This window comes from Mytilus trossulus, chromosome 8, assembly GCF_036588685.1.
Source record: "Mytilus trossulus isolate FHL-02 chromosome 8, PNRI_Mtr1.1.1.hap1, whole genome shotgun sequence".
NCBI lineage: Eukaryota > Metazoa > Mollusca > Bivalvia > Mytilida > Mytilidae > Mytilus > Mytilus trossulus.
This window is the reverse complement of record NC_086380.1, coordinates 53,863,426-53,883,620: the sequence shown is the minus strand read 5'-3', so window position 1 is coordinate 53,883,620 and position 20,195 is coordinate 53,863,426. Positions and strand designations below refer to the sequence as shown.

Genomic DNA, 20,195 nt, shown 5'->3' with positions numbered 1-20,195 from the left:
TAAGTACAGCTCTTTGTAAGAACCAGACAGAGTGTGATACATGAAGGTTTCAGATTTTTTCTATAATTGGTCTAGTAGAAGCAATATATGAAAAATGCTCAAAAAATAATTTTGAGTAGGAAAATATGAGTGGTTGCCATGGTAACGGACACTCTATTTTGTGGTCGTTAAGCATGGTAAAATCTTTCAAAAATCAGCTAAATCACCTCAATTCAGAGCCTGATTATGAATCAAATCGTGAATTTTTCTTTAATTTTCATATGTAACATTGATAGAACTTGGTTTAAGCTTCATTTTAGTGAAGATTGCATGTGAATCAAATTTGTAATTTTTTTGTAACATTTTGTGAAAAACTGCATTTTTTCAACTTTTCTGAAAATGGGATTTTTGTTGAATTACCCCATTTTCTCTGGTGTTTTTCAGAAAAGTGCAAATGTGTACAGAATAGTTAGCACTGTAGTTATGAAGTTTGGATACTACTTTACCAAATTTAATAGAAAAATGTGTGGGATTTTTTTTAGTTTTATCACCATAGCAACCGATTTTTTCCTTGGAAACGGAGTTTTTTTTGCAGAATATTGCAGTTTAAGAGCTTAAATGTCCTGGATTTTCCATAGCCGATTAGAAAAATACATAAAAGCTAACGCAAACTTTGAATTGCAATCGTCAAGTGTTGTTGACTTCAATTTTTACCACGGAAACACATATTATCCTTAGCAACATCCACTCTGAAATTGCATAAATAGAAACTTATGTAAAAAATACATAAATATAGGGTGTTTATTTTCAAATTGGAATATTACTGCTTTGCTTCACTTACGGTCTATTCTGTTTATTTCATAAGTTTCAACAAATGTAATATATAATGTAATATTATGGTTGGAAGATTAGAAAAGGGGGGGGGGGGGGGGGGTGGTAGGTTTATTTTTTAAATATATCATACATGTAGATTCTTGAAAAGATTATGTTTGGTCCGAGAGCCTGATTATAAATAGAATCATTTTTTTTTCAGAAATTTTATATATATAAGATCGATAATTTATAGCTTGGGTTTAGCTTCAGAGGTTAGTTAAGGTACATTGCAGTTCTCTAGCCATGTTTTTGATTTTTTTGGTCAGATTTTCGGAAACCTCAGGTTTTATTCATTTGAATGCCTTAATAAAATGGTATTGACCCCCATTTATCTTTTTATAAATCTTTTACATGTATAATGATAAGCAATCTGTTAAAGTTTTATAAAATTCAAATTATTTTTTGATAGTTTTGAGAAGTCAAGAGAGACTATTTTCCCGCCAATATTTCAATGGCTTATATCTCGAAATCAAGCACATTGATCTGTATATTTTTTTACTCTTTTGATTCCTTTATTAATCCCCTATCGATATCCACTAATATTTAATTTGAAAGATTGAAAATAATGTCATACAATTGTGAAACTCCAAGTCAAATGGACAAATTTATCTTTCTGCTTTAAAATGAATTTTTAATAAGCAAACATTTTTTTTTAAATCTCAGAATATGATCAAGATTCTTTGATAGAAAGTCATTAAATTTTCATTTCGATATAATGAAGTATTTTTTAAGAAACTTGGATAGCAATTTAGATAGAGAGAACATAATTTTATTAATAAAACATCTTCATTCTATATAGATTTCTTGCCAACCTACTTTACACAAACGAGAGCTTACTTTGGTAGTATATTTATATTCGGTTATAGCTATATTAGCAGGGTTGAATTTTGTTTTCCCGTATAACCGCAATTTACTCAATTTTCTTTGTAAAATTGAGAATGGAAATGGGGAATGTGTCAAAGAGACAACAACCCGACCAAATAAAAACAACAGCAGAAGGTCACCAACAGGTCTTCAATGTAGCGAGAAATTCCCGCACTCGGAGGCGTCCTTCAGCTGGCCCCTAAACAACATATACTAGTTCAGTGATAATGAACGCCATAATATATATATACTAGTAACAAGGATATCGTTTCTGTGGGGCCTTTGTAGTTTGCTGTTCATGCAGTGTAAGCTAATGCTCCGTGTTGAAAACCGTATTTTGGCCAGTGATGGTTTACTTTTCGGAATAGTGACTTAGATTAAGAGTTTTCTTATTGGCATTCATTCCACATTTTCTTATATTATTCTGCTCATTATTGAAGTCAATGATATGATCTAATTATTCAAGGATTTTACTTTACAATGACTACAATAGTGATACATTTTAATATATACAGCCTCTTCTATTAATAACAACTGTTTCCTTTGAATCTTAAATAAGAAATAAGATAAAACAAAGGTTTGCAGTATTTCGTAAAGGTTTGCGTTGTAACTCAAACATTGGAAGAAAAATTTGAAAAAAATATGTGGCCCTTATACGCTTCCGTAGATTTTAAGAAAGGTAGTGCATATGTTAGTTAAGAATCAGTGCTCACCCATTACATTAAGAATTAAAAAATCTAAATGCACAGCTGATAGAGTTGAGGATGAGTGTAATTTTTCAATCGAATGCTCACTTCATAACAATTTGAGGGAGGAACTCTTTCAGCACATTTCTAGCACATCTCGATGTTAACACAAGAAAAAATGACTTTTATGGGGAATACTGACGATTGTACTGTTAAAAAATAGTTTTTTTGAATTATGTAGTACATGTCTTGATACTGACTGTTATTTGAGAAATATAGTTTTTTTTTCTATTTTGTTTTGGCTCCGATTGTGACTGAGGCTTATGGTGTTGTAAAGATAATTGTATCATATTATTATTGTTATAAAGTCTTTATGTTGTTCCAATCATTATACCGCCGCTTCAAAAAAGTGGGGTATACTGTTTTGCCTCTGTCTGTCTGTCCGTCCTTCCAACTGTCCAGTTCATCCCTCCGTCCCATGGATATTTTCGTTGAATTTTTTGAACTGCTTTTCAAGGATTCCTCAAAGGTTTATTGAAGTCGGCTATATCGTGTGATAAGCTTTCAGATTCATCACTAAACCACTTCCTGTTTACCGAACATTTTTCACATGACAGCCAAGTTAAAAAAAAAAAAGTAGTTTGCACCATCATTGGTTGTTTATATGCTCTTTATAGACCCTTTAATTTGGAAAAATGAAATTTCTGTTCTGTTTTATTCTATATACAAATTTCGAATTGAGTATATAGAAAGTATTCAAACTACCTAAGCCTGATGTTATATATACAGAACTATTTCTTTAAAAACATGTTTTTATATCTAAACGTAATAATACAGACAGACATTTGTGTTTTATCCTGTTACCCTTATGCTTGACTTCATAAGTGTTAAAATTGTGGATTGTCGAAGTATTGGGCTGTCGGACCTATAGGTTTTCGGACTAATGGATTGTCCGACCAAGGGGCTGTCGGACTAATCGGCTGTTGGGCTAATGGACTGTCGGACCAATGGGCTGTCGGAATAATAGCATGTAACCTATATGGGCCAGTTAACTAAAGAAATTTCTAAAAGTTACCATTTGATCTTAGGAGAACCTTTCTGGAGCCCTCTTTTCGTCATACATACAATTACTATATTTTTCGACTTTCATGTAGATTTTGTAGACCCAACAACCGATTGACTGATTCATTTGAAAATTTCAGGGCAGATAGATCTTGAGCTGATTAACATTTGTATCCATTGTCATATTTCCTCAAAATGCTTTGGTTTTTGAGTTATAAGCCAAAAACTGCATTTTACCTCTATGTTCTATTTTTAGCCGTGGCGGCCATCTTGGTTGGTTGACCAGGTCACGCCACACATTTTTTAAACTAGATACAACAAAGATGATTGTGGCCAAGTTTGGATTAATTTGGCCCAGTTGTTTCAGAGGAGTAGATTTTTGTAAAAGATAATTTTAATTTACGAAAAATGGTTAAAAATTGACTATAAAGGGCAATAACTCCTAAACGGATCAACTGACCATTTTCGTCATGTTGACTTATTTGTAGATCTTACTTTGTTGAACATTATTGCTGTTTACATTTTATCTCTATCTATAATAATATTCAATATAACAACTAAAAACAGCAAAATTTCCTCAAAATTACCAATTCAGGGGCAGCAACCCAACAACCGATTGACTGATTCATCTGAAAATTACAGGGCAGTTGGATCTTGACCTGATAAACATTTTCACCCCCATGTCAGATTTGTTCTAAATGCTTTGGTTTTTGAGTTATAAGCCAAAAACTGCATTTTACCCCTATGTTCTATTTTAGCCGTGGCGGCCATCTTGGTTGGTTGACCGGGTCACGCCACACATTTTTTAAACTAGATACCCCAAAGATGATTGTGGCCAAGTTTGGATTAATTTGGCTCAGTAGTTTCAGAGGAGAAGATTTTTGTAAAAGATTACTTAGATTTATGAAAAATGTTATGATGAAAAATGTTGAAAAGCAAGAGAGGTCTCTGATTTAAAACTTAATCATTTAACTTTCATATAGATCATTGATTTGAGTGGGTACTTCAAAGTCGTTTCAGTTACACACATGTTTCAAGCATACAGTTTTACTTATTTACCATGGTCTAGAAAAGAAAACTGTTGTTATGAAGAAATCTATTCAAAAGGTTGGCATGAGAGTAACCCTTCAATGTAATGACTACACCTTAAACGAGGGATCAATTCCAAGTGATAAGATGCTTCGTTTTGTTGTAAAAACACTTCTCATTTAGGGGGGGGGGGGTGAAAAAAAAGGAAAATTTTAAAAGAAAAATATATTTGTGTCACTTGGCGAAAAAAATAATAAAGTGGCGAAAAATATATTGTTTTGGCGAAAGAGGTACCCTAATGATGATTGTGGCCAAGTTTGGTTTGATTTGTCCCAGTAGTTTCAGAGGAGAAGATTTTTGTAAAAGCTAACGCCGGACGACGACGGACGCAAAGTGATGAGAAAAGCTCACTTGGCCCTTTGGGCCAGGTGAGCCAAAAATAAGATTGGTATGTACTGCGCTGTTTCTGGTGTTGCAGTTAATTGAATGTATGGAATGTGTATTCAAATTATTACTGTTATTAATCTTATATTTATGCAGACATTCTCAGCTTAGTGGTTTCATTCCAAATCTCGGGATTAATGCAGTCTTTTGTAAAGGTTAAAGAGACAGATACAGAAAATAAGGGCGTAATTCATGTAAAGGTTAAAAAAAAACGTTGAGAGTAGCAAAGCATTTTTTTTGAAGATTCATCCTAAAAAATTATACCTCTATTTACCGGTTTACTATCTTAAAGGAGAGGAGGGGGATTTCAGAAGGATAAGAAGTGTGCTTCAGCTGAACCCCCTCCCTAAAACACACACACACAACAAGATATAATGTTATCGGAATCTAGAACTTGTGAGATATATGTAGAACGACCCATAGTAAGGAATGATTCCTTATTGATACAATTATATTGCTTTATAATTCTGATTTGGTACTTTTGCCGGTAATAGCATAATTATTCTACCGGGATTAACACAATTCCAACTTAGCAGATGTATTCTATTTGTCTATCTCAGAGATCCTGAATTTCAATTGCAGGATAGTAGTACAACAAAGCAGTTATTGATGAAATGTGAATAGCTACATGTATATATTGAGAGGATTCCATTATACTGGACTTCCGATATTAGCTATCACCCATTGCGTATTATTATTTTTAAAATCACCACTAACGTAAAATGTGTTCAATTTGCCTGTCCGTCTATATCCAACTGTCCATCACACTTCAGTTTCAGTTTAGAAATGTTTTGACCAAATGATTCTATTAATGGTTTGTTAATATTATGTTACGGATCAATTTTGTGATTTATGCTGGTGGAATAACATCTCATCTGCCATAAGAAATTAAGATTTTTTTTACATTTGTTAGGGCCATATATCTCTCGTCTTTCCATAAGCCAGGTTGACCCAGCTATTGCAATCCCATGAAGTTCATCATCTGTCAACCTTAAACCAAATGCTCCACAGGGGCAAGTATGGACACAACATTCAAGCTTGATACAGCTCTGAATTTGGATTGCGATTAAATAGTTGACAAAACATAGTTTTCTGACCCAGAATAAATGTGGTATGAGAACTAGAACTCAAAAACTTAAAAATTGGACATTTACCTATTATGGTCCAATATCCAAAATCTAAATACATGATTAGATTCAGCATATCAAAGAACCCCCAAGAATTCAGTTTTTGTTAAAATCAAACTAAGTTTAATTTAGGACCCTTTGGACCTTAATGTAGACCAATTTGAAAACGGGACCAAAAATTAAGAATCTACATTCACAGTTAAGATTCGGCATATTAAAAAACCCAATTATTCAATTTTTGACGAAATCAAACAAAGTTTAATTTGGACCCTTTTGGTCCCTAATTACTAACCTGTTGGGACCAAAACTCCCAAAATAAATTCTAAACTTCCTTTATGGTCATAAACCTTGTGTTAAAATTTCATAGATTTCTATTTACTTATACTAAAGTTATGGTGCGAAAACCAAGAAAAATGCTTAATTGGTCCCCTTTTTGGTCCCTAATTCCTAAACTTTTGGGACCAAATCTCCCAAAATCAATCCCAACCTTTCTTTTGTGTTCTTGAACATTGTGTTTGAATTTTATAAATTTCTATTCACTTATACTAAAGTTATTGTGTGTAAACCAAGAAAAATGTCTAAATGGGCCCTTTTTTGGCCCCTAATTCCTAAACTATAGGGACCAAAACTCTCAAAATCAATCCCAACCTTCTTTTTGAGGTAAATAACCGTGTGTTTAAATTTCATAGATTTCTATTAACTTACAATAAAGTAAAAGTGCGAAAACCATTGTTTTTTCGGACGACGAAACGCAATTAACTTTTCAAATATCTACTTGTATGCAACATTTGAAAAAATCAACTTACCCCCTCCCCCCTATTTCCAAGCACGCCCCCCCCCCCCCCCCCCCCAACCCTAATGTTTTATGACATTACATTTATTGAACAATCTGAAGACAAAATCCCAGACAAGACTGTGAGTGAAGCAAAGAATGAAGTCATATTCCAATTTGAACCCTTTATTTATCTATTTTTTTCACATAAATTTCTATTTATGCAGTTTTTTAGTGGATGTTGCTATGGATAATATGTCTGTTCGTGGTAACTATTGAACTCAACAACACTTAACGATTGTGGTTTAAAGTTTGCATTAGCTTTTATGTATTTTTCTTATCAGTTATGAAAAATTCAGGACATTTAAGCTCTTAAACTGCAATATTCTGCAAATGAAAACTCTGTTTCCAAGGAAAAAATCGGTTGCTATGGTGATAAAACTAAAAAAAATCCCACACATTTTTCTATTAAATTTGGTAAAGTAGTATCCAAACTTCATAACTACAGTGCTAACTATTCTGTACACATTTGCACTTTTCTGAAAAACACCAGAGAAAATTGGTAATTCAGCAAAAATCCCAATTTCAGAAAAGTTGAAAAAATGCATTTTTTCACCAAGTTTTACAAAAAAAATACAAATTTGGTTGACATGCAATTTTCACTAAAATGAAGTTTAAAGCAAGTTCTATCAATGTTACATATGAAAATAAATTAAAAATGCATTGTTCTATTCATAATCAGGCTCTGAAATGTGGTGATTTACTTGATTTTTGAAAGATTTTACAACGCTTAACAACCAAAAAATTGTGTGTCCGTTACCATGGCAACCACTCATAATTTCCCACTCAAAATTATTTTTTGAGCATTTTTCATATATAGCTTCTACTAGGCCAATTATAGATAAAATCTGAAACCCCCCATGTATCACATGTATATGGCACACTGTCTGGTTCTTATAAAGAGCTGTACTTAATTAGGGAAACTTTAAAAATGCCAGCATCATTAATTAAAGATACAATAGTAATTATGTATTTCACCATTTTTATTTGAAAAAGGAATTGAATTACTTGATCTTAAAAAAAACACTCAGAAGTATAACTTAATAATTATGTTTTTGTTCTTTTTTGCTAGGTTGCACATAAAGTATGTGAATACAAATATTTTATTTTTGTATTCCACAAGATTCACAATACTATTATAAGTTATCAGCATTCATATCTGTATATATTGGTATTTTAACACTATGAACATAAATGACAAAATTGTTCCTGGTCTTAGTCAAAATCAAGCTATTTGTAGGGAAATTCTGACACAAAGCGTATAGGGAAAACAACGCTCAAAATCAAGCTATTTGTAGGGAAATTCTGACACAAAGTGTATAGGGAAAACAACACTCAAAATCAAGCTATTTGTAGGGAAAACAACACTATTTTAGATCCCTACAGGGAGTAAAATATAAGATGTTTATATTACATTGACAGAGAAACCAGAATATATATCAAATTTGGTGCCAAATGTTTGAAGTGTTATCTCATTGACGGCATGACTTCAACATGGGTAACATGTATTTGCATAGCTAGTCAAATAGTCCCGTACATTGAAGAGGTGGTAGCCAAGTTAAAAGCTTCCTCATGGGGATTTTGATTATGTGATTATGTGATTACTTGGTCGTTTTTATAATGATTATTTGATTTCCAGACCAAATATTTCATGATTATTTGATGAGCTAACATATGTTCTTTGACCTATACTGTTTTACTTTTACAAATTGTGACTTGCAGAGGCAGATTTAGGGGGTTGGCCCAGGGGGCCTGTGTCCCCCTTTTTGGGAAAAAAATTGGTTACTTATATAGGGAATCACTGAAGCGTGACTAAAGCAGGCCCCCTTTTTGGTCAGTCAGTGGGCCCCCACTTATGAAAACTTCTGGATCCGCCACTGACTTGGATGGATAATTGCCTCATACCACACCTTCTTAAACATGTTAAATCTATGTATGTATATTGAAAACTCATTTAACTTTTATGTTTTTGCAATAGCAAGATGTGTATTTCTGAGTCATGTATTATAGTATCAATTAAAGGATACATTGATTAAATATATTTTATATTCAACCATTGAAGATGAAGATATGTTTCTGTTAATGCTTTGCAATAGTATTTGCAGTTGAAAGGTTAATTCATTTTAAAGATTTTATTTCAAGTTTATCTTTTTAAAAATTAATATAAATAGACCACTTTCGAGTTCATCCGTCACCGGCAAAAACTCGTCAATTATACACGCCTTTATGACGTCATTGACCAGATAGAGGGGCTCGCCTGTATCCCTGCACTATTTACGTTCATCAAGCGTCTTAGTGATCGTCTTTGTGTAGGATAAAATAGAAATAATAGTTGCTCTGTAGGTACTTACTGACAATTCCCTAATGACAGCAGTGTTGATTGTCAATTTTGAGAATTCAATTTGCCGAATAATTCGTACAATATAGAATTATAGTTTTCCTACCACTCGCTCAACATTGGAAGGGAAGTGACGACGCCCCTTAAACGCACAAATGACGATGATAAAAGCGCGTATAATTGACGAGTTTTTTCCGGTGACGGATGAACTCGAAAGTGGTCTATTGAATTAGCACATACAATCAGTATGCATTCATTTTTTTTTATGGTTTAAAGTACATTTGAGTAGTTAACCACAAGTTCATGGTTATATCAACTAGAAACTTAGTTGACATGTTATTATTGTATGGACTTTTATTTTTTGTATGTGCCAAATTGGTGCTGTGACCCTGAATTTGCAGTTTACTGAAAATGAAATATTGGGTCATATGGACGCATATTCATGTTTTTATTATTTTGTTTGTAATGCAGTGGTAAATAGAAAATAGCTTGTGATTATTATTAAATGAAAAAGGTTGTTACCATCAGTTTGGAAATTCTATAGAATGCAGTGAACATTAAGAGGAAGGTTTCTCATTTATTTGCAATAAACTGTATAAAAAATTAGGTGTTATTATCTTTTATGTGCAGATTGAATACAGTAATTTCATTTCTATTTGAAAAATGTATTTCTACATTGTATATTTCTGTTATCAAAATTTGTTATGGCTGAATTTCAAAATCTTATGAACTTGGACATTGTATTTACAAATTTTCAGTCTCAAATTGTAAGAAAGGAAACCTATTCTCTGTTTAAATTTTGGTAAATGACCTTTTATGAGCTAATGAAGTCTTATATGAAAAGAAAGTTGGTGTTAAGGGGTTAAATATTTTCCCCTGTATCTTAATTCAGGTTTTAGGCTCCTTGCCCCCCCCCCCTTTTGACTATAATCCTTAATATCAATCAATAAACAATGAAAATGAGGTCAGGGTTAGATAAATCCTGTCAGGTAAACATGTTCACCTCAAAATCATTCTGTACACCAAATAAAGCTGATCAATTGCTATAGTATCCGAGAAACCGATAAAACCACAAAAGTTTTATATTGTTCAATGAACCATAAAAATGAGAGCAACCTCAGATAAATCCTGTGATAAACATATACACCTTTCATAGCTTACTTTTTGCTTATAGTATCAAAGATATGGACTTAACCACATAAACTTTCCCTTAAATCATTGATCCTTGAAAGCATATAGGTTTTTGACACAAAATGAATGTGGTCAAAGAACTGGCAGATTTGAAAAAAAGACATTTACTTATGGTCCACATCCAAAATCTCAAGTACATTTTGTACATTGTTGGAATCAGCATATCAAAGAACCCAAAGGATTGCCTCGACTTTTATTGTAGAAAGCTTGACACAGGGATAGTTGTCATGTGGGATCGGTGTTGACTTACTTCTTAAAAGCTTTATATTATAGAAGGTGGAAGACTTAGATGCTTTATATTTTGAATATATATATACTACAAAGTTTCTGCCTGTCATGAGTCTATTGGCAGTATTGCCCATGAACTCAGGATTGAGGATTTTTGTAATGTTAATTCTCTCTTATGAGTAATAGGAAAACTATATTTGATATGTGCATACCTTGCAAAGTCAGACAGTTTTCACTTGACTTCTACCTCATTTCATGGATCAGTGAACAAGGTTAAGTTTGGGTTATCAAGTCCATATCTCAGTTACTATATGCAATAGGTCTAGTATATTTTGTGTATGGCAGAAGTGTAAGGTGTACATGTTCAACTGACAGGTGTCATCTAACCTTGATCTCCTTATATAGTTCAGTGGTTCAAGTTCAGTTATTGTGTTTTGGTCAGTTCTTATACCCTTTCAGTTTTGGTTATCAAGTCCATAACTCAGTTACTATAAGTGATAGGTTTATTATATTTGGTGTATGGAATAATTGTAAGGTGTGCATGTCCAACTGGCATGCATCATCTGACCTTGACTTCATGGTTCAGTGGTCAAAGTAAAGTGTTTCGTCTTTTATTCTGATAATAAATGGCATAGATCAACTTTATAATGTACATGTTAGCCTCACAGGTTTCTTTGACCGTGATCTCATTTTCATTGCTCAGTGTTAAGTTTTTGTCTGTTTTTCAGAAACTATAGGTCAACTATATTTGTTGTATGGAAGAATTGTAAGCTGTTCATGTCTGCTTGGCATGGATCATCTACCATGACCTCATTTTTATGGTTCATTGGTCAAGTCTGTTTCTTAGAAACTAAATGCAATTGGTCAACCACATTTAGTGTATTGAAGTATTGTAGGTTGTATATATAAACAAGAAGATGTGGTATGATTGACAATGAGACAACTATCCACAAAAGACCAAATGACACAAATATCAACAACTATAGGTCACCGTACGACCTTCAACAATGCCCATACAGCATAGTCAGCTATAAAAGGCCCTGATAAGACAATGTAAAACATTTCAAACGAGAAAACTAACGGCCTTATTTAAGTAAAAAAAATGAACGAAGGCATATTTATTTCTTGATTGATATGACCTTGACCTCATTTTCTTGGATCATGTAATTTTTTGTGATAGTTGTAGAATTTTATTTTTAGGACTTTCAACATAATTTCAATGAATAGAAAAGGTCAGCATGTGCAATCTTGTTTATGAATTACTTAATAATTACTGTTCAAACGGAAATATCTCAAAATCATGATCATATAAGAAGAATTACTTTCACTACTGACAAGTCTACACCTCAACAACAATCTTCTAAAATCGTGAAATTTGACCTTGACCTTCATTTAGTCAAAGGAAACAACATAAATTTGAAATATTTCGTTGAAGTGTTTTCATGTTCACAGTATGGCAGCTGCCTGGTGCACATGCCTAAATCAATAACATATTTGTATTTCGAAAATCCCCAAAAAATCTGTGATGTAGATGAGGGTTATATAATATTATTTCCATGTAAATTTTACATTCAAATGTTAATAAAACTGGATACCAAATATCATTGCATAACCATTAATGGTTTGTCTTAAACTGATCTAATCACTTACTTTAATATAACAACTACATAAAGGTTTACAAGTTTCTTTAGATTATGACTGATGGGCAGGGGCAAAACAATATCCTGGTATAGAAATGAGATGTTCCAATTCTTTAACATACCAAATATAATTACTGTAAATTCAGAAATTATTGCGAGGTTTTTATTATTGTGAATAATGCGACTGAGTTGTAAACGCAATAATTAAATCTCGCATTTTGTAATATTTTAACTGAATTAAGCATGACTTTTCTCAAAATCGTAAAAATTAAAATCGCATTCAAGTGTAAAATGACAAAATCGCAATAATAAATGCACACAATAATTTCTGAATTTACAGTAACTAGTAATAAACAACTGTTTATTAGTGAATAAACACTTTGTTGTGAAAAGAAATCTAAGAATTTTGAAATACAATTTAAGACAGAAGTTATAGGTTTTCTTTCCAGGGATAATTAAATGGCAAACAAACTAAAGTCTTAACAGTACATTCTATATTTATATCGTGTAACATTTCAGTCCAATACAAACATGTACAAACAAACTGCCGAGACAGCACTAAACACTTTTCATACATCTTTAATTCTTAATAAATGAACTTCTTATTGCATGTACAACTTTTCATAATAAGTAAGAATCAGAAACAAACTCAGAACTGAAGAAATTCAATACACATTTTATGGAGTATCGCCAGTTAAAATATCAGTTTCAGCAATTTTTTTTTTTTTAACATATTTTACAGACACTTTTATAGAAAATTTTAGTTGTTTTCTTGTTAACAATGTTTAAACTGTATATTTATCCTTTTTATAATGTGTTAAAAATATTGGTTAAATAAATATAGGAAGTGTTAGGAAAATATCTATTGAACAGCAACCTAACAATTATAATAACATTGAAAATGTAAATGTAAGAACTTAAAACAATTGAGAAAGGCTTAATGAATTTAACTATGTGGAACCGAAGCCTATTAATTATTAGTTTCCTGTATAATCATGGACTGTTAACATTTGTTCACGACTTAATAAACAAAACTTGTTCTTGGTAAAAAAAAAGTGTACAAGTATAAACAAATCAGTTCAAATTCTCCTCAATAAATACACCTATTACTCCGATTAATAAATCAAACCAGATGGAATTATGTATAAATGCAGAACTGTGAGTACACATATTTTCTGACCATTTCCCTTTGATGTATGGGCAATAAATTTAAACACTTTCTCTTGAAAATTTACAAATAATGATTTTTTCAAAAGAAAAATAAATCTTGCATAAATAAAGAAAAGAAAAAGTTCTACAAAATTAAAAAACTAAAAGCACTTAAGATATTATTAGTGTTTACATGAAGTTGCATTTTCATTGCTTTCTTCAATAGACATCACTGGGGGCCTTGCTTCTTTTAAAATTGATCAAATATGGAGAAATAAAAAACAAACAGTAAATTTGATTTTTACTAAATATCTTTTTAGCTGTACTGAAAACAAGCAGTCCCAGAACAATGGTTAAAACTCATTTTAATCTTTTTAAGATTGTTCTTTCTATTCTCAGCTGTCTTCAATAATTAATCATGAAGCCACGTCTAAAGTGGCATTGGATCATAACATTGCAAATACTTTCATATGGCAGTAATTGTTAACAGTTCTTAAAACATGCAACCATCCTTCTTCAAACAATCAACCATTCACATCCTCAGTAAAAAGACAATAAACAGTACAGGAAAAGTACAAAATAAATTAAGTTAAAATGTCAAAATAACTGCTAGTACTGATGGCTTAAAAAAAATTATGAGAAAATTATCTCCCTTTAAACAAGATGATCTGATGATAAGTATGAGGAGATAACTATGATGCTGTTTGTTCCTGTGCATGTGTGGCTGTATCCTGTGGCTTCATGACGTCTGGTAATTCTGGAGGATTAGACAATGGCGTTACTTCTAATGCCTCAAATTCTCCATCTGAAAAAAAAATGAAAAAAATCTTAATTTCGGACAATTTAATATCTATTAAAGCTACACTGAAGTTAAAGATAGAAATAAAACCATTTAAATACGATTAATTGTGCTCAAATATAGCACTATTAAGTACACAGAATTCGACTAACATACAATGTATTCAAAAATAAACTGATAGCAAAGTAGATAAGGGATTCCGGAAACTATAGTAATTTTACCCAACATCATAAAATTACAGAAATTCGTGATTTTAATAAATGTTGAGATAAAGTCTTGGTCTTGAGTTAAAAACAATAACTGATGAGTAATTCGGTGTGTTCTAAAACAAAAAAAATAAATTGTAGGTCCGAAAAGGTCATGATTATGAAAATTTTCGTATAAAATGTTAAATATTTAAAAGGAATGCAAAAGCATGCAGACTTACAGTTGCAAATATTGTTTTTCAATATTTGAAGAATCTAATTCACTTAATTATTCTGCACAAAAGAAGAGATACAACTAATTTCCTTTGCTTAATTTAAACATATTTTATTGTTCAAAATGAAAAAAGGATCAGACACATTCCTTTGCTTGAAAAACGTGTTGTAATTTTATAATTTTCCAGAAATTTCTGAAATAAACATTAATTTTACAAAATCTGCACCGTAAGATTTTGTGACCAAGCAAAAACCAAAGTTAAATCATTATTCTTTTAGAGAAATTAGCTGTATATTAGGTAAGTGCATTTAAGTCCTTCACTAGAGGTCTTTTTCAAATATCACACTTGCCTACAAAGCTACAGATTATTATGTAAACAACCCTGCCTTGTGTTATATAGATTAAATATACACTGCACTGTAATTGGTATAAATATTGTGACATTCTGTTGAACCTACCATCTTGTCTAAAAGCTAATCCAATAGTAGCTGGTGCTTGGGCTCTAGCTGTGGCAAACGTAAAACCATAGTCTCCTAACGTCTTATTGTCGTCCAATGGCTAAAAGAAGTAAAATAAACATTTTATCAACGTTTGCAGCAGAAAAATGAGAAGAAAAGATGGGTAACAGTAAAATGATTTCAATGATATTTTTTTTCAAATCCTATTGAAATATGCTATGTATTGCAGCCATCTTTCCATTCATAGAAACTATAAACCTGATGGCTGATGCACTAGATGTATTCAATGGATTCTAAACTACAAACATGACAAATAAATTCAGATACAAAACGTTTTCCATCATCAAGTAAACAAATCCATTGATGGTGCTGTAAAGGTGATTCTGAAATTGAGTATCTTTATTAAAATGCATGTTGGAGGGTAGCCGGCAGGAAGAGATTTTCAAAATATCCCTACAACCAAGAACCAGTTTTTTGATAATAGATAATGATGAACGCATACATACAAAAGACCCATGACCCAAATTTAATAATACAACTTCTCTTCCTACTCACTCACATGTATATATATTTTAATGGAATAGAACTAATAGTAATAAGAACTTAAGCAAAACCAATTAGTCTACAAACTGTGTTTGGGGTAACAATAAATATCTATTGTCTGCTCATGAAGACATACAAATTGCTGTGAATTTCTGATAAGAAAATACCATAATAATTTAAAAAAAAAATTCAACCTTCAAACTGCTCATTATTTTCATTTTTATGGCAAATGCAAGCAGGTTATAATTAATTACCCAGCCTTCACAATAAAGTTTCGAGTCCACAAGTGTGTAACTTAGTTTTTTGAAAATTTTAGTTGGATTCTGTTAGCATGAAGAGAAGAATTTTACAAGCCAATGCTGTCTTGTGGTTAAGCATGAAGACTGATGACCTATATAAAGTATTTACCTGGTCATCTTTATACAGCCTCTGATCTTCAGGTCTGACCTTGAGAATACCTTCAACTATTCTCTTTACTTCATGCACAGTGGTAGACTCCTTGGCATCAGTGAAGATAGTTGCCTTCTTCCTTCGTAACATTAAAAATACATCCTAAAAGTAGAATTAAAATAAAATGAATTATTATATTTTGGAAAATCAAAATATGTACTAGAATCAAGTTGGGGATTGAAGGAATAAAGGCAATTAAAATTCTGAAATGGAAAGATAATAGATAAAACTGTTTTAATGTTTCTCTATATAAATGAAGACCATCAAATTAAACGATTATTATTATGTTGTACAAAGTTTCTGTAAAAAAATTTAAGGAGAAAGAAGTAGCAGCAGACACGAAAGTAAATAAACTATGCACCCTTACAAACTTTTCAAACTAACATAGAATTTTTTTTTTAAAGAGTCCTACATGTATGTCATACACACTGAAACACCTTATTGCTAATCCCAGATGACTTGGCCGCTTGAACTTTTGATGCATTATACAACAATCACTTTTTCATTGTGGCGTCAGATATTTTGTTTTCAGACATCAAAATTTTACGGGAACCTGTGTGATATCATGTAATGGCCGACAAATCGCGATAAGGTGTAATAAACATCAAAATATCATGAATATGACTATAGAGAATTAATTACAAATTTATAAAATTAATTACAATATTTATTCATAACTGCAGGGGTTTGAGAATAACTTGATACATTTGTATCTTATTGTTTTGATATCATACAGGATCAGCCGTCAATTTAAAAAAGATACTTTATATGACCATGATGACTATGATTAATTGCCAGTATGCATGGTATGTATGTACTGGTAGATTCCTACATTATTCTGAGCACCCCTCTAGAGATGCCAGGGTAGCTGAACTTGTGTACCTTTTGGGATAAATGGAGATGTGTCACTAACTTATAAATTTACAACAATATTTACTAGAACATTGGGTAGTCTGTTATTATGGTGGAGAGAGCAGAAGAACTCAGAGAGAACCACCGGGATATTAGGTACATGTAGGAACAGACAAACAGAAGCAATTCTAGTAGATTGATCTCCAGATCAACATGGTCAAAGTAGGGGGCAACTGTGACCAACCCTAGCCCCCAAAGTACCCATTCTAGTTTTAACTACAGGCTGTGGAACCAGAGATGTATATGTTCCGGACTGTATGCATACGGTAAAGAAATGTTTAATTTCAATTGTTCGTTTGTTCAGTTAAACCAGCTAATTGTAATAATAACAATTTGTAAAACTAAAAATAAAGATTGTGATAAATTGTTTAAATACAACACATATGATCCAATCACATATATATGGTCAGCTCATACTGGACCATACGCAAATATACTCATACTGTCCAACCGTACGTGTATGGTCAGGCCGTACGAGTATACTTTTAGGGTCTGGACTGTACCCATACGGTCCAAACACTCATATGGTCTGGAACATATACATGCGAGAGGGGAAAATCACCCTTTTGATGTACTGATAATTTTTAGCATCCCGGAGTCTATAAAATCATTCTTGGGTCCTACATCATCGTAGCCATCGGTCTTAACCACTAGGCTATGAAGTTAGTAAACTGAATTGTTCATGGCTTAAGATCAATTTTAATCGTTAGTTTATTTTGTGAAACCGACTCATGTATCTTACGCAGTAAATTATAAATAATCGGATTCAAATTGAAAATTCGCAATGACACATGGTCACGGTGTTCTGAGTAATCGAAACAACTACTGACTCAACATTAACGGTAATTTTCCCTCTCGACTAAAATGTTGAACGGGAATTTCAAAAATACGGACCATAAAATGGACTCAATATGATGCAAAAACTAAGAAAATTCGTTGTTTTCAAGACCGGCCATAGTAACAACAGGATACTACGATCTACACCAACGGTTGGGGTTTAAGCCCTTGTACTTATTTCAGTTATTAAGATCTCTATTAAAACATGAGGTTTCATTCATTTTGTATAAACGAATATCTACAAAATTGGTTTTGTCTAGTCTATTTCTCAAAACGTTTTCGCTGTAACCCACCATCTTGATTCCTCGTTTTGGAGTCAACAGAACACAGCGCCACCTATAAACTATGAGATGAACTGCTTCTGAGTTTCTTTCTGGAATTGCTATTATGTTATAGTAAAAATTCTTCTCTTTACTTCTTTTATTGTTTTATTGTTAAATATCTGGAAAAACAAAAATGCCTTTTCATCAAGGCGTTTGATAAATCTAGAATGAAATGTAGCTTAATTTCCTATCCCTCCTTTTTGTTTAAAGGGCAGTAACCGAATTTCCCGCCATTTTCGTATCGACTGAGCCTGAACTTTTTTATTTGATAGATACAATTTTTCTGGGTCAAACACTGTCACATTTACATTAACATGATTAAGGAGGCTAGAGGGTACAGTAATTTCAACATAAGTTTAAACATTATGTTTTATTATGTTTTTCAAATAAGATTTATACACGCTTAACATGCTTAATAAATGTTTGAAACATTAATAAACGATTTCTGTATTTTTTTATTTCAATTATAAATATATATATATATATATACCTCTATTTCTCCTTTTAGTTATACCCCTGCTTTAAAAAAAAAGGGGGGGGTATACTGTTTTACCTCTGTCTGTCCGTCCGTCTGTCAGTCAGTCCGTCCCATGAATATTTTTCGTCGCATTTTTCTCAGGAACTACAATACAAGGATTTCTGAAATTTGGTTTCAGGGTTTATCTAAGTCAGCTATACCATTATACCGTGTGATGCATTTTCAGATTGATCACTTGAAAACTTCCTGTTTACCGAACACTTGTATGATTTTACACATCACCAGAGACATATATTATATGTCTCTGACATCACCAAGTTGAAAATTTTCGTCACACTTTTCTCACGAACTACAATACAAAGATTTCTGAAATTTGGTTTCAGGATTTATATAAGTCAGCTATACCATGTGATGCGTTTTCAGATTGATCACTTGAAAACTTCCTGTTAACCGAACACTTGTATGATTTTACACATAATAGCCAAGTTGAAAATTTTCGTCACATTTTTCTCAGGAACTACAATACAAGGATTTCTGAAATTTGGTTCCAGGGTTTATCTAAGTCAGCTATACTGTGTGATGCGTTTTCAGATTGATCACTTGAAAACTTCCTGTTAACCGAACACTTGTATGATTTTACACATAATAGCCAAGTTGAAAATTTTCGTCACACTTTTATTAGGAACTACAATACAAGGATCATCTGAAATTTGGTTTCAGGATTTATATAAGTCAGCTATACTGTGTGATGCGTTTTCAGATTCATCACTCGACAACTTCCTGTTTACTGAACACTTGCATATTTTTACACTATTTATATTATCCACTTGCGGCGGGGGTATCATCAGTGAGCAATAGCTCGCAGTTTCACTTGTTCAATCTGGGAACATTATATCTAACAGTACTGTATATCAATATATATGTTACTGGTTCAACAGAATAATGGTTCTTTACAAAATGCAGATTGAATGATGTGTCCTGAACTAATTGTGCACCACTTATTGCGGACCTGTTTTTGTACTGCTATGAGTTACAATTTATGACAAAAATCAGCAATCAACCATTCAAACAACATCTCATAAACAAATTTAATAATACTTTTAGATATTTGGATGATATTTTGTCTCAATAACGACGACTTTATTATTTGATAGATACAATTTTTTTGGGTCAAACACATTTACATTTACATGAAATTTACCCTATGGAACAGTTCAACTTACTTTAAATAAATCAAATGTATTCGGTAATAACTGTCCTTTCCTGGATTTAGCTATTTCGGTTTTAAACGGGGAAACTACACAGTCACTAAAATTTACGACAAGAGAGACGATTTTTCGTTCCCTGTTGTTAATTTTCCATTTTTAGATGGTGATGTTCCTTTGGCACCATCTTACGGTGTTTATATTTCACAACTTGTTCGCTATGCCTTTGTCTGTTGTGACGTTTTTGATTTTAACGAACGCAACCTATGCATTACTGGTAAATTATTAAACCAGGGATATCGTTACCATAAATTACTTAAAACCTTTA

The 20,195-nt window shown here is 32.2% G+C and overlaps 1 protein-coding gene across 1 annotated transcript; it reads right to left on the bottom strand.

Moving 5' to 3' along the window:
* Positions 1 to 12,772: 12,772 nt before the first annotated feature.
* Positions 12,773 to 18,365, bottom strand: LOC134681144 (elongin-B-like). Its single transcript, XM_063540596.1, has 4 exons — positions 18,155 to 18,365; positions 16,071 to 16,214; positions 15,120 to 15,219; positions 12,773 to 14,247 (listed from the first exon to the last, which is right to left on the bottom strand). The coding sequence occupies exons 1-4, from the start codon at positions 18,155 to 18,157 to the stop codon at positions 14,135 to 14,137; spliced, it is 360 nt and encodes a 119-aa protein (XP_063396666.1). The 5' UTR covers positions 18,158 to 18,365; the 3' UTR covers positions 12,773 to 14,134.
* Positions 18,366 to 20,195: the final 1,830 nt, after the last annotated feature.